The sequence below is a fragment of the Dendrobates tinctorius genome, unplaced genomic scaffold (genome assembly GCF_039654945.1).
Source record: "Dendrobates tinctorius isolate UK_male_01 unplaced genomic scaffold, ASM3965494v1 ptg000006l, whole genome shotgun sequence".
NCBI lineage: Eukaryota > Metazoa > Chordata > Amphibia > Anura > Dendrobatidae > Dendrobates > Dendrobates tinctorius.
Window position 1 is genome coordinate 2,790,493 of NW_027361674.1, and position 14,629 is coordinate 2,805,121.

A 14,629-nucleotide genomic window follows, 5' to 3' on the forward strand; every position below is an offset into this window, starting at 1 on the left:
ACTTCCGTCTGGATGTCCCGAATCTCACAATCCACGGCGCCGCACCGGAAGTATGCCGACCGCCATTTTGGAACACCCTAGTGATGCTGCGATCCCGAACGCCGCTGGGATCCCAGCTGCCGCTCTGATCCAGGCCACCGCTGCGATCCCAACCGCCGCTGGGATCCCATCTGCCGCTCGGTTCCAGGCTGCCGCTGCGATCCCGGCCACTACTGGAATCCCGGCCGCTGCTTGGATCCCAGCCGGCGCTCGGATCCAGGCCGCCGCTGCGATCACAAGGCTGTGAAGGGGTGTAACGAGGGGGTATATCGAGAGGGGTGTAATAAAGGGGGTATAATGAGAGGGTGTAATGAGGGGGGAGTAATAAGAGGGATGCCGCCGCCGGACCCCCGCCAGGACCCACAACCTGACTTCACGCGCCGGATCCCGCCGCTGCCTGCCCACCCACCTCTGTGCAGTCACAGCCAGCAGGAAAGACCGCGGCTTGAGGCCTGTGCTAGAGATTGAGAGCGGCCACCCTCTGGTGGCTCCGCACACCATCTCCAACACAGGCCGCAAACCACTGTCTTTTCTGCCGGTTGTGACTGCACAGAAGTGGGTGGGCCGCCACCCCCACAAAGCTGCCCCCATTGTGATGTTACTGCCCTCCCGATGCGATAGCATCGGGCACACATCTAGTTAATCTATAAATCAGCAGGGAACATGATCCCATAGCTAATCACAGGAGGCCCCTGCTAGCAGGCAGCTGAAGGGGGACGCCCACCATCTGTAAACCTAAAGTGGTATTAATGATAATATGATATATTGGCCCTTTGGGACGCCAGGTTTTGGGTGTCACTGCATCCCCCTATAGTTCCACCCTACAAAGCTGATTAGGCTCTTCTTGCTGTAGATGCCTCACATTGTATCAGTCCCATAATGAAGCTGTGCAGGATCCCACCCGCAGGGTCCCCGGTAATCCTGTTACACTGGAAACTCTGCTACATTTGTCCATTCCCCATAGAAGCTAATGAAACTGGTTTCACCTTGAAAACAGACAATTTCCCCATTTGTAATAACAGCACTTGACCTAATTAAAGGGACACTACCCAGAAACAATACCTGCCAAATAAAAGGTGTGTGATGTCACCTTTAGGTAGTATGCGTCATCGGGGCAGACGTTATGGCCATTAAATAACTAGCATACCGAAAAATGGCTGCTCGCTGAGTTCTCGGGAGAGGGTGAGGCTAGAAGAGCCAACAGCGGGTCAGTCATCTGCACCAGGGGGGTAATTACTACGCCGAGCACCTTGGAGTAAAATTAAAGGATATGGTGACATTGCTTTTCCCTTAGTGAATGTGTTTTTTGGGCTAAAAATATTTTTTTTTACAGTTAGGTTTTGTTAAACATTTTGCAGCCTGTGTGTTGTCTACAGCTGATCGCAGAATGAGTCAACTGAGGATCCATCAGTGAGTTAGTTCTGCGTCCACACACACAAGGAGGCAGCGATCGCTATAGGAGTGAGCGCCGTCCATCACAAGCTAGAGTCGGTCCCCCAGATGCACATTGTTAGGGTGAAACAGAGCACCCAGCTGATGAGCACCCTACAGGTGCCCCAAAGGCCCCTCATGTGCCTATGGATTAAACCTTATTTTCACAGGAACAGGTCCAGTATAATTGTCACAGGGGTGAAGTCCCCTCTCCAATCTCGTTCCGATTTCTATGGCCATCTGACTGTGCCCAAAGGTGTAGTAAAAAAAAAAATAATAGTAGTAGAAAGTTTATTAAAAAAAAGTTTGTTTTTTTTTCCAAAAGGGGCGGTTTGTTATTTTTTTTTTTTTTTTTTACATTTATTAAATAATTAAAACAAATAATTTAAATAATGAAAGTAAATAAATGATAGAAGTTAAACAGATAATAATAATAAAACAAAAATTGGGGAAATAAATAATTGTAAATAATCACCATGGACATCGCCGCTCCCGTAACTGCCCACCGGGTCACAATGTTACGTTTTTTTAACCCTTAGGGTAAAGCAGAAATAAAAATAAAAAAATCCTGTCGCACCTCGGGTAAAAAAATGGGATAAAAAAGGATCTAAGCATCGCACGGACGCGGAAATGGCATCGATAGAAGCGTCAGCTCGGCCCGCACACAAATAAGCCCTCCCCCCATCCTTACAGGCGGAAAAATGAAGAAAAAAAGATCTGGGATTTGGAACATGGGGACAAGAAAAACTTTTTTTTTTCATTTTACAAACTTTTGAACTTTTTTTTTTTTTTTCAATCGCTAAAATCATGAAATGATACAAGTTTGGTATCGCCGTCATCGTACCGACCGGGAGGAACACGTTACGGGGTCGCTGTTACCACACAAGGAACGGTGTAAAAGCAAAACCCCCAAAACAATGGCGGAACAAGGTTTCTGCACCATTCCACTGCTCTCGGTTTTCAATGGAGGGGGGAAATAACACAGTTATGGCTCTTGGAAAAAGGGGACGAAAACACAAAGCAAATAAAGCCAGGGAGGGAAGGGGTTAAAGTGATGGCACAGTGAACCCAGCCCGTGAGTGACATGCTGTCAGTGGCGGAACTACAAGAACACGAATGCCCTGTAACAGCGTCCCCTGCCGCAAAGGCCTATACACAACAGGCCGCCATTCACAACACCCGAGCCCGAGTCGCCCCTAGCAACAACAACCAGCAGCGCCCTCCAATCAGAGCCACGGACTGCGACGACGTCACTTCCGGCGGCCGCCGCTGGGCTCGGCTATGAGGATCCGTCCGGAGGAAGCGGGGCGGCCATCTTGGATGGTGTAGTAGCGGCAGAGCGCTGGTCGGGAGCGGAGTAGACGGCATACGGCGCCCCCGCTCCCAATGTCCATAGGAGTCCGGGGATCGAGGAGGGAGCCGGATAGAAGCGCAGCGGCGGCACCCGGGAGCACGCCCCCCTGTGCGGACCGTCCGTGAGCCTCGCCCCGGTGACACTACATCTCCGCTCCGGGCCTGTGTATGGACATGGAGGAGACCGCAGTGTAATCTGCCGGTGTAGGATGTCCCCACAGGAGGCTGCAGGGTGTGATCAGCGGCTGTGACCACAGTGACCCCGCACCGGCGCGTCTCACCTCACAGGGGTGAACAAGGGCAGCAGCGATGTCCACCCGAACCCCGCTCCCCACCGTGAATGAGCGGGACACAGAGAACGTAAGTCACCCCCCCCACTGTCCAGATGGTACAATGCCTGGTATGGTGTGCCCGGCGTCAGTGCTTTCAATGTCCGGTATTTTGTGCCTGGCGTCGCTGTGCTGATTGCCCGTTATGGTGTGCCCGACGTCGCTGCGTACACTGCCCGGTGTGGTGTGCCCGGCGTCGCTGTGCCTGGCGTCACTGCGTACACTGCCCGGTATGGGTGTCCTGCGTCGCTGTGCCTGGTATGGTGTGCCCGGCGTCGCTGCGTACACTGCCCGGTGTGGTGTGCCCGGCGTCGCTGCGTACACTGCCCGGTGTGGTGTGCCCGGCGTCGCTGCGCACACTGCCCGGTGTGGTGTGCCCGGCGTCGCTGCGTACACTGCCCGGTGTGGTGTGCCCGGCGTCGCTGCGTACACTGCCCGGTGTGGTGTGCCCGGCGTCGCTGCGCACACTGCCCGGTGTGGTGTGCCCGGCGTCGCTGCGCACACTGCCCGGTGTGTTTATTTCTGTTAATATTGATGATTATGGCTTACAGCCAATGAAAACCCAGAAGTCATTATCTCAGTAAGTTATAATAATTTATAACCCCTCAGCAGTGCCACAGGCTGATCGCCTCCATGCCACGCTTAGTTGATGCAGTAATTGATGCAAAAGGAGCCCCGACCAAGTACTTAGTGCATTTACTGAACATACATTTCAGTAGGCCAACATTTCGGATTCTAAAATTTTTCAAGCTGGTGTTATAAAGTATTCTTATTTCCTGAGATAATGACTTTTGGGTTTTCATTGGCTGTAAGCCATAATCAGCAACATTAACAGAAATAAACAAATGAAATAGATCACTCTGTTTGTAATGACTCCATATACAGTGGGGGGAAAAAAGTATTTAGTCAGCCACCAATTGTGCAAGTTCTCCCACTTAAAAAGATGAAAGAGGCCTGCAATTGACATCATAGGTAGACCACAACTATGAGAGTCAAAATGAGAAAACAAATCCAGAAAATCACCTTGTCTGATTTGGCAAGATTTATTTAGCAAATTATGGTGAAAAATAAGTATTTGGTCACCTAAAAACCTGCAAGATTTCTGGCTCACACAGACCTGTAACTTCTTCTTTAAGAGGCTCCTCTGTCCTCCACTCATTACCTGTAGTAATGGCACCTGTCTGAACTTATCAGTATAAAAGACACCTGTCCACAATCTCAGACAGTCACACTCCAAACTCCACTATGGTGAAGACCAAAGAGCTGTCGAAGAACACAAACAAAATTGTAGCCCTGCACCAGTCTGGGAAGACTGAATCTGCAATAGGCAAGCAGCTTGGTGTGATGAAATCAACTGTGGGAGCAATAAGAAAATGGAAGACATACAAGACCACTGATAATCTCCCTCGATCTGGGGCTGCATGCAAGATCTCACACTGTTGGGTCAAAATTATCACAAGAACGGTGAGAAAAATCCCAGAACCACACGGGGGACCTAGTGAATGACCTGCATAGAGCTGGGACAGTCGTAACAAAGGCTACCATCAGTAACACACTACGCTGCAAGGGACTCAGATCCTGCAGTGCCAGACGTGTCCCCCTGCTTAAACCAGTACATGTCCGGGCCCATCTGAAGTTTGCTAGAGAGCATTTGGATTATCCAGAAAAGTATTGGGAGAATGTCATATGGTCTGATGAAACCAAAGTAGAACTGTTTGGTAGAATCCTTGTTGTGTTTAGAGGAGACAGAATGCTGAGTAGCATCCAAAGAACACCATACTTACTGTGAAGCATAGGGGTGGCAACATCATGCTTTGATGCTGTTTCTTTGCAAAGGGACCAGGGCGACTGATCCGTGTACCTGAAAGAATGAATGGGGCCATGTATTGTGAGATTTTGAGTGCAAACCTCCTTCCATCAGCAAGGGCATTGAAGATGAAATGTGGATGGGTGTTTCAGCCTGATAATGATCCGAAGCACACCGCCAGGGCAACGAAGGAGTGGCTTTGTAAGAAGCATATGGAGGTTCTGGAGTGACCTAGCTAGTCTCCAGATCTCAACCTCATATAAAACCTTTGGAGGGATTTAAAAGTCCGTGTTGCTCAGCGACAGGCCCAAAACATCACTGCTCTAGAGGACATCTGCATGGAGGAATGGGCCAACATACCACCAACAGTGTTTGCCATCCTTGTGAAGACTTACAGAAAACCTTTGACCTCTGTCAATGCCAACAAATGATATATAACAAAATATTGAGATGAACTTTTGTTGATGACCAAATTCTTATTTTCCACCATAATTTGCTAAATAAGTATTGCCAAATCAGACAAGGTGATTTTCTGGATTTGTTTTCTCATTTTGACTCCCATAGTTGTGGTCTACCTATGATGTCAATTACAGGCCTCTTTCATCTTTTTAGGTGGGAGAACTTGCACATTTGGTGACTGAATACTTTTTCCCCACTGTAATATGAGATTCTCTTTTTGTATTGAGGAGCTCAAATAAATTAACTTTTTGATGATCTAGTTTAGTGAGAAACACTTGACTATACTGCTCTGGTGCTGGCACTGGAGTCCCTGTGGATACTTCCCAGTAGTCACTGCATATTTTGCCCGGTTATAAATGCTGCCTGATGCCATACTGGGAGTCACTGTGGATACAGCCCGGTTATATATATATATTGCATCGGTGCCAGCTCGGCAATCACTGCCTGGTCAGCAGTGGGGCTCTGTACTGCCCGGTGCTGCTCATCACTGCATTTTTGTACAATCAGGTGTAACACATGGGAGGTTTCTTTGAAGGGTCAGAGGACTTTATCACAGATGTGGGATTATGAAAAAAAATTGTCCACCACTGAATCCATGGCCGCTCTGGTGGTCTCCGCCATGACTGCTAATAATGTCACATGAGTCACCAGACAAATGGTAGCAGGGTCAGGTAACCTGGGTAGACAGGACGTCTTTACTGCCCATGTCGAGAGTGGATTCTCACGGTGTAGCTTCTTTTTAGGACGGGTTCCTATGATGTGACAACTTTTGGAAAGTTCATTGAAGCTTTAGTATAATCATAAAGTCTGTACAAAACAGGAGGTTCTTCTATTGACCCATCTCAAATTGAGAAGTCAATAAAGTCGCCCATATTTTTTAGACTCATTATTTGGAGCGCTGCCTGTCTTTTGTGTAACAGTCATCTTGTCAGTGTCTGGGACCTTGCACCCAATAATTCATTATGCGACTTATTTTTCCTATGTGCTCACATGTCTCCCGTTGTCATCTGTGTGTGTCAAATCTGGTATTAAAACAGACCTGAATCCATTACAAATGCAGCAAGAGTGGAAGAACGTCTGCACACTTTGACTTTTGTGTTGCATTCATTCTTACTAGACTTGTCTGAACCCTGCATCATTCTGGACGCGTGCCTGACCTAGAAAACAGAACAGTTACCGGACAGTCTAACAGATGACCGCCATCCATTATGGTCTATTTCCTATAGACTTCAATATTTCTATATATATATAAAAAAATCTGTTGGGCAAAGTTGTGCATAGTATGCTTTTGGATTTATAGTCAAGCAGAAGACATTGTAGGACATTTCCCTCCCCATTGAATGAATGGATCCCATAACAGAAATAACATGTGAGCAGAAGCCTGCAGTATGGAAGATTGTATACACTGCATGTATATACTATACATGTGAGTGTGTCTATAGTGATGCCGTCCCATTTCTTTGAAGAGGGTGCCTCCTTACCCAGACTGGGTTTTCTATGACGGAGCCTCTTTAAAAAAACAAAAAACAAAAAAAAACAAAAAACCTTTTTATTGCCCTTTGTTTTGAGCAGTTTTAGATGACTGTACATATATTTATTCACAACGTTGCCTCTGAATCTACAACCCCCAATTCACACACGTACATATAGGCTGAACAGTGTGCACTTTTCTGTCCCGGTTAGGCCTGTTTCACACTTCCGTTTTTGTGTCCGCCAAACGGATCCGTTTCCGTTTTTTTGACGGAAACTGATGCAAACGGATCCGTTTTTTAAAAACGGATCCGTTTTTTTGACGGATCTGCGGTAACCGTAATGGAAGTCTATGGGACAAAAAAACCGGATCCTGCAAAAAATGGCGGATCCGTTTTTTTACGGAAAACAACGGATTTTGACGGATTTGAAAAAACGGAAGTGTGAAACAGGCCTTAGGCTATGTGCACACGTATGCAGAAAATTTCTGCATAAAAACCGGACTCCTTCCCAGAAAACGCGCGTTTTTGACACGATTTTTTCCGCGCGTCCCCAGACACATAGAAAATAGCTAAAAATGCTGAATTTTCCGCGAAATTAATGAGCATGCTGCGTTTTTACCGTAAAGCGTTTTTTTCGCGGAAAAAAAACGCATCAATTTGCACAAAGTGCAAAATGCATTCAAATGAATGGGAAGCTTCTTTTAAGCGATTTTTGAGCGGATTTTTTTGTGAATCCGCGGGAAAAACGCGAAAAAAATGCTGTGTGTGAACTCAGCCTTACTTCTGTAGTCGGCGCTCCTCTTTCCATGTGTCTCATTGTCTGTGGATTGTGCTTTTTATTCTGGGATCTGTCACATTGTTGCTAGTGTGTAACATTACTGGTTTGTTACAAGGTGTATTTGGTAGGCTGGGAATGTGCGGCTTCAGGCTGTTTTAGGGTTAGGGGTATTTGCTACAGTCCTACTGTAAATATGTCATCAATGGGGATTTATGGCCCTTTTCTGCCTAGTTTGTTGAGTACACAGAAGAGCACTAAGAAGAATGGGTTTCGTTATCATCTAGGTTTCACCTGGGAGAGTAGATGCTACATTGTTACTAAAAAGGTGTTGCATTGACCCTCAACACACAATTCAGTGTAAGGCCATTTTCCAGGACGTCCTCCTCCTCCTTAGAGGAGACAGGAAAAGCACACAAGAGGTTAAAAGGTTCCGTCCCACCCCATCTCGCTCAGTGTTTTTCCTGTCCCTGCATGGAGGGACACGCGAGAGGAAGCGCAGCAGTGCTCACCGGGCTCAGGGGGATCGTGCGGCTGGTCCAAGGGCCGAAACTCTCCGGTGGGGAGTCCCTCTGCCCCCAAGGCCAGGAGCAGGACGTCGCTCCTAGAGTGAGCCGCTCCTCCCGGTGGGGGGCTCTCGGCTCCAAGCATGGTTGCCTGGGTGGCGAAGGCCGGTCCCCCGCAGGCAGCTGGTTGGCGGGCGCCGGCATCAGGAGGCGTGGCGCGTAGGAGGAAGCGGCCGGAGAGATTCCCGGCCTATCGCAGAGAACGCGCGTCACTTCCGGTGACGTCACGCGCCGGGTTTCAATGTCGGCGCGCGCTCCAGGAGCCTGGTGTCTCTCTGGAAGCGCAAGGAGGATGGACGCAGAGCAGACGAACGGAGGGGTAAGTGCACTTGGCACAAAACTCCCTCCCCATGCCATCCACTGTGGCCCAGGGCAAGAGCCTGATTACCCTATCGTCTGTCAATAGGATAAGGGAACCCCAGCAGCCTCTCGACAGTGGCCAAGGCCGCATCCAAGTCTGTCAGATGCCCTGTATGCAGGGTAAAGCTGCCAGACACCTATACAAAACCCTCTGTGGGCCCTGCACGTCAAGGGTAATAGGAGAAGAGCAGCCGTCCCTCCTAGCCGAGATGAGATCCCTGATTCGGGAGGAGGTCCAGGCCTCCAGAGGCAGTTCTACACAGCGACGATCTCCCAGCCCCAGGCCAAGCCGAAAGCGTCCTAGGCGGAGGTGTCCGAGCCAAGCTCCGAGGAGAGGTCTGACTTCTGGGACTCAGATCCAGAGGAGGAAGGAGAGATCCCGGCGGACAAGCAGGACCAGGGCATGAAATATCTGTTCAGACTTGAGGACACGGACGATTTGATCCAGGCGGTGAGGAACACCATGCAAATGGAGGAAGTTCCTAAACCGCAATTCAGACAGGACCTAATGTTTGGAGGTCTCGTGTCTCGAACCCGGATAGTGTTCTCCGTAAGCGAATACATCAAGACAATGATTCGCGAGGAGTGGAATGTGGCGGAAAGGCGTCTGGTGCTATCCCGGGATTTTAAAGGTCGACTGCCGTTTGATCCTGAGGAAACACGTTCATGGGAGGAGGTTCTGAAGATCAATGTTCCGGTAGCCAAGGTCACCAAGAACACCACCATCCCGTTTGAGGATTCATCAAGTCTCCGGGACCCGATGGACAGGAAGGCGGACGTTCTATTAAAAAGAACTTTGGAGACCTCGGGGGCCCTTATCAGGGCTAACATAGCAGTCACCTCAGTGGCCAGATCTATGTTTCTGTGGTTGGGGCAGTTGGAGGATCACCTTACCAACAACACCCCCCTAGGTCAGAGATCCTAGCTTCCCTTCCCCTAATGAAGTCGGCCACAGCGTTCCTATCAGATACGTCGGCTGAATCAGTAAGATTTGCAGCTAGAAATAGCTCCCTCTCTAATGCCGCCCGAAGAGCGGTCTGGCTTAAATCTTGGTCAGGAGATAACGCTTCTAAAGCAAAGCTTTTCTCCCTTCCCTTCTCACGTCTAAGAGTATTTGGACCGGCCCTGGATAATATCTTGGACCTGGTGTCGGACAAAAATAAAGGTTTCCCAGAAGAAAAGCCTAAGCGGCCCCAGCCCTTTCGGAGAGTGCCCTTCTATAGGAGACAAATCGACTATAGGACCCAGGTTAGGTCTAGAGGCTCTTACAGAAGCCCCCACGGCCAAGGTGGGAGAAGCAAGAGCTCCCTTTTTCCGTCAACCTCCAGATCTAGGAGGCAATGACGCCATAGGTATCGGGGGAAGACTTCGCCACTTTGCGACAAATTGGTCCCAAGTTACCCAAAATCAGTGGGTCCTCAGAGCCATTATGGAGGGCTACAGTATAGAGCTCTACTCCCCCCCCCCACACACATAGATATATTACCCCTACTTTAGTCCAGGTGGACTCTCCAATGTGGGCAGACATACAGGACATGATCAGGTCAGAGGTTATAGTGCCAGTTCCTCTGACAGAAAGGGGAAAGGGACACTACTCCTCCCTGTTCTCCTTTGCAAAGCCATCCGGCGAGGCCCGGACTATTATAAATTTAAAGCCTCTAAATACCTGGGTCAGGTACAAGAGATTCCGGATGGAATCTATTCGGTCGGCTATACAGTTAATAGACAGGGACGCGGTCATGTGCACTCTCGACCTGAAGAGTGTGTACTAACAGGTCCTTATCCACCCCTCATCCCAGAATTTACTAAGATTCGCAGTCAAATTTCCAACCCGGACCTGCCACTTCCAGTTCCAATGCCTTCCATTCGGCCTGGCCTCGGCCCCCCGAATCGTCACAAAGTTGGTAGCGGAGGGAGTGGCCTTCCTGAGGAGCCAGGGTATCGTCATCATCCTGTACTTAGACGACTTTCTCCTGGTGGCAGTATCCGAAGAAGCGCTTATCCGAAACAGGGACCGAGCAACAACTCTAATGGAGTGCCTCGGCTGGAAGATCAACTGGCAAAAATCAGACCTTATACCAGAGTGCAGAAAGGTCTTCCTTGGAGTGCTCTTGGACTCACAAGACAGGATATCCCTGCTACCCAAGTGCAGGCAGAAGACTGTTCAGGACAGAGCCAGGGACCTCTTAAACCATTGCTCCTCCATAAGAGAAGCAATGGAGGTTCTGGGCCTAATGACGGCCTGCATCCCGTGTGTCAGGTGGGCCCAGTCCCACTCGAGACCGTTACAGAAGCAGATCCTCGCAGTATGGAACAGGAGTCAGACTTCGCTCGACGGACCCATAACGCTGTCAGGGCCTATGAGGGAGTCACTACGGTGGTGGACACGGGCCAGAAATCTCCAGTTGGGTGTTTTATGGACAACCTCTCCATACGTGGTTCTCACCACAGACGCCAGTACGTGGGGATGGGGAGCCCACGTAGACGGGAAGATTTTCTAAGGGAGATGGCCAGCAGAAATCGGAAACAGATCCTCCAACTACAGGGAGCTCTACGCGGTCTGGGAAGCTCTGCAGCGGATCCGTCCAATCCTAAGAAACCGACATGTCCAGGTACTGTCCAACAACATAGCAGCAGTGTCATTCCAGAAACATCAGGGAGGACCCATGCACCAACCGCTCCAGGCCTTAGCAGGAAGAATTTTCTCTTGGGCAGAGAGATCAGTGCTCTCGATAACAGCAGTCCACCTAGAGGGTTCCCAGAACGTGGTGGCAGACTACCTAAGCAGACAACAGGTCTACCCGACAGAATGGGAGCTGAACGAAGAAAGCTTTCGTCAACTGTGTCAACGTTGGGGAACCCCCAGTATAGACCTGTTCGCAAATCGAAGAAACTCAAAGGTCTCCAGATTTTATTCCCTGAACCCAGCAGACCACCCGGAAGGCGTGGACGCCCTGAGCCAGACCTGGGAAGAACCCCTCTCGTATGCATTCCCACCACTGGCACTCATACCGGCAGTGTTAAGGAAGATCCGCGAGGACCGCGCAAAAGTAATAGTGGTGGTTCCATACTGGCCAAAGAGAAGCTGGTTTTCCCTACTGGGAGCTATGGCAGTGGGAAACCCGGTCGAGCTACCTCTGTGGAAAGACCTCATCCACCAAGGCCCGATCTGCCACCAGAATCCAGAAAGACTTAACCTCTTGACTTGGATCCTGAAAGGAACATCTTAAAGGCAAAGGGCTTATCAGATCAGGTCATATCTACCCTACAGGCCAGCAGGAAGCCGGTTACATCCGCAATATACCGGAAGATCTGGAAGAGGTGTTGTCTGGACGGTGGCAGGTCTGACCTCGTGGGGGGTACCCCTGACCTCCCTAGTATTTTAAATTTCCTACAGTCAGGGTTTAATAAAGGTCTTAAGCCCAGCACTTTAAAGGTTCAGATTTCGGCCTTAAGCTCCTACTTTGATTACCCGTTAGCGTCTCATCCATGGGTAGTAAGATTTGTAAAGGCCACGCAGCGGCTTCGTCTCACTATTAGGCAGCTCACCCCACCTTGGGACCTTGGCCTGGTACTCAGATTCCTACGTAGGGATCCCTACGTCCCCAGTGAGGAATTGACCATCTCAACTCTCACTCGCAGAACGGCCTTCCTTGTAGCCATTACCACGGCCAAGAGAATTGGAGAAATCCAGGCCCTATCCATTAGAGACCCATATCTACAGATCAGAGAGGACTGTATAATCTTGAGATTAGACCCGGCATTTACCCCAAAAGTAGCCTCCCGTCAAAATATAAACCAGGAGATAGTGTTGCCATCATTCTGTGACAATCCCCGTAATGAGAAGGAGCAGCGTCTTCACTCACTCGACGTGAGACGCGCGGTTATTAACTATTTAGAAGTCACAAGTAGCTGGCGTATTGAGCCAAATCTGTTCGTCCTCTTTTGGGGTAAAAATAAGGGGAGAAAAGCCTCTAAGGCAACTATCGCCAGATGGATTACCTCAGTAATCTCAGATGCCTACCAGGCGGAAGTTCGCGCCTTCCGCCTGGTAGGCGTCTGAGATTACTGAGGTAATCCATCTGGCGATAGTTGCCTTAGAGGTTTTTCGGTTAGACCAGATTATGGCCCGATGCTATCGCATCGGGAGGATGCGATAATATCACACCTCTTGCCATGTTAACCCTCAACACACACACACTCCACTCACCTTTCACCATCTCCACTCACTCTTTCACTCCACATACGACCCTTTCTCTCACTCCGTCTCTCATACTCACGCCGTCATTGCCGCTGCTCCACGATCCCCGACATCTTCCGCCGGCGCCATCCTGGATCCAGACGTTGTCCACGCCGGCGACATGTTCTTGCGGCGACGCCATCTTGAGTATCGTGAAATCCCGCGATACTCAAGATGGCGTCGCCGGAAGAACATGTCGCCGGCGTGGAGGACGTCGGGATTCAAAATGGCGTCGGCGAAATCTCGCGAGATTTCGCCGACGCCATTTTGGATCCCGACGTCCTCCACGCCGGCGACATGTTCTTGCGGCGACGCCATCTTGACTATCGCGGGATTTCGCCGATCCAAAATGGCGTCGCCGCAAGAACATGTCGCCGGCGTGGAGGACGTCTGGATCCAAGATGGCGCCGGCGGAAGATGATGTCGGGGATCGTGGATCAGCGGCGATGACGGCGTGAGTATGAGAGACGGAGTGAGAAAGGGTCGTATGTGGAGTGAAAGAGTGAGTGGAGCTGGTGAAAGGTGAGTGGAGTGTGTGTGTTGAGGGTTAACATGGAAAGAGGTGAGCGGTGACGTCACCGGTTACAACCGGAAGCTGCTTAGGGCATTTATTATTATAGATGCCTTAGAGGCCACCGGTTAGATTAACGGCCTACTCTACCAGGGCAGTTTCAGCCTCATGGGCCGAACGGGCGGGCGAGTCGGTTGATCAGATCTGTACAGCAGCAACCTGGGCCAGACTTAATACTTTCTGCAAGCACTATAAGCTTGATGTGATGGCTAGTCAGCAGACCGCATTTGGGAGGAAAGTTCTCCAGGCGTTAGTCCTACCCTAGGGGAGGTGCTTTGGTACTCTCCATGGTGTTGTCAGGGGGACGTCCTGGAAAATGGGTATTAGACCTACTGGTAATGATGTTTCCAGGAGTCCATCCTGACAGCACGGGTAGTTCCCTCCCTGTTATGCTATGCTATATTATGTTATGTCATATGCTGTAATATGATTGTATCATTTTAAAATTTTACATGCATTATCCACACTGTGGTACTTGTCAAATCACTGAGGGAGATGGGGTGAGACGGAACCTTTTAACCTCTCGCGTGCTTTTCCTGTCCCTGTAAGGAGGAGGAGGATGTCCTCCATGGTGCTGTCAGGATGGACTCCTGGAAACCTCATTACCGGTAGGTCTAATACCCATTTTAACATGTCCAGTAGTGATCAGTTAGAATGGATCCAGCAGCAGTGCATTAGCAAAAAAGTTGTGCCGGAAACAACTTTTTAGGGTATGTTCCCACAGTCAGTAAACGCTGCGGGTTGGATGCTCCATACATCCGTAATGTCCAACCCGCAGTGGCCAGATGTGGATGGGATTTCAAGAAATCCTATGCAAATTATGTGTGCACAGATGCCCGCGGATCACCTGCACAGGCGGACATGCGGCGTGTCTTTCCAGACCGCAGCAGGTCTATTTTGCAGAGATGCGAGTCTCCACAAGATAATTCTAACCCATACAATGTCCTGGATGCGGCGATTCCGCATGGTTCAATGAACACATGCGGAATCACCTGCGTTAAAGAGCCGGCAGCGGTTTGGACAGAGCGGACAAGTGCTGCGTCCAAAGTGCTGCCGGTTAATGACCGTATGGACGTAGCCTTAGGCCTGTTTCACACTTCCGTTTTTGTGTCCGCCAAACGGATCCGTTTCCGTTTTTTTGACGGAAACGGATGCCAACGGATCCGTTTTTAAAAAAACGGATCCGTTTTTTTGACGGATCCGCGGTAACCGTAATGGAAGTCTATG

At 49.8% G+C, this 14,629-nt stretch overlaps 1 protein-coding gene across 5 annotated transcripts in view; it reads left to right on the plus strand.

The window, feature by feature from the left end:
- Positions 1 to 2,716: 2,716 nt before the first annotated feature.
- MARK3 (microtubule affinity regulating kinase 3) overlaps positions 2,717 to 14,629 on the plus strand; it is a 93,703-nt gene continuing 81,790 nt past the window's right edge. For 3 of the 5 annotated variants that reach the window (XM_073569901.1, XM_073569911.1, XM_073569907.1), the window contains exon 1: positions 2,725 to 3,183. In XM_073569901.1, the coding sequence (XP_073426002.1) occupies positions 3,133 to 3,183 (51 nt within the window). In that variant the 5' untranslated portion in view covers positions 2,725 to 3,132. Of the gene's footprint in view, positions 3,184 to 14,629 lie in introns of all 5 variants that reach the window. The other 2 variants (XM_073569924.1, XM_073569917.1) reach the window with 2 other exon arrangements.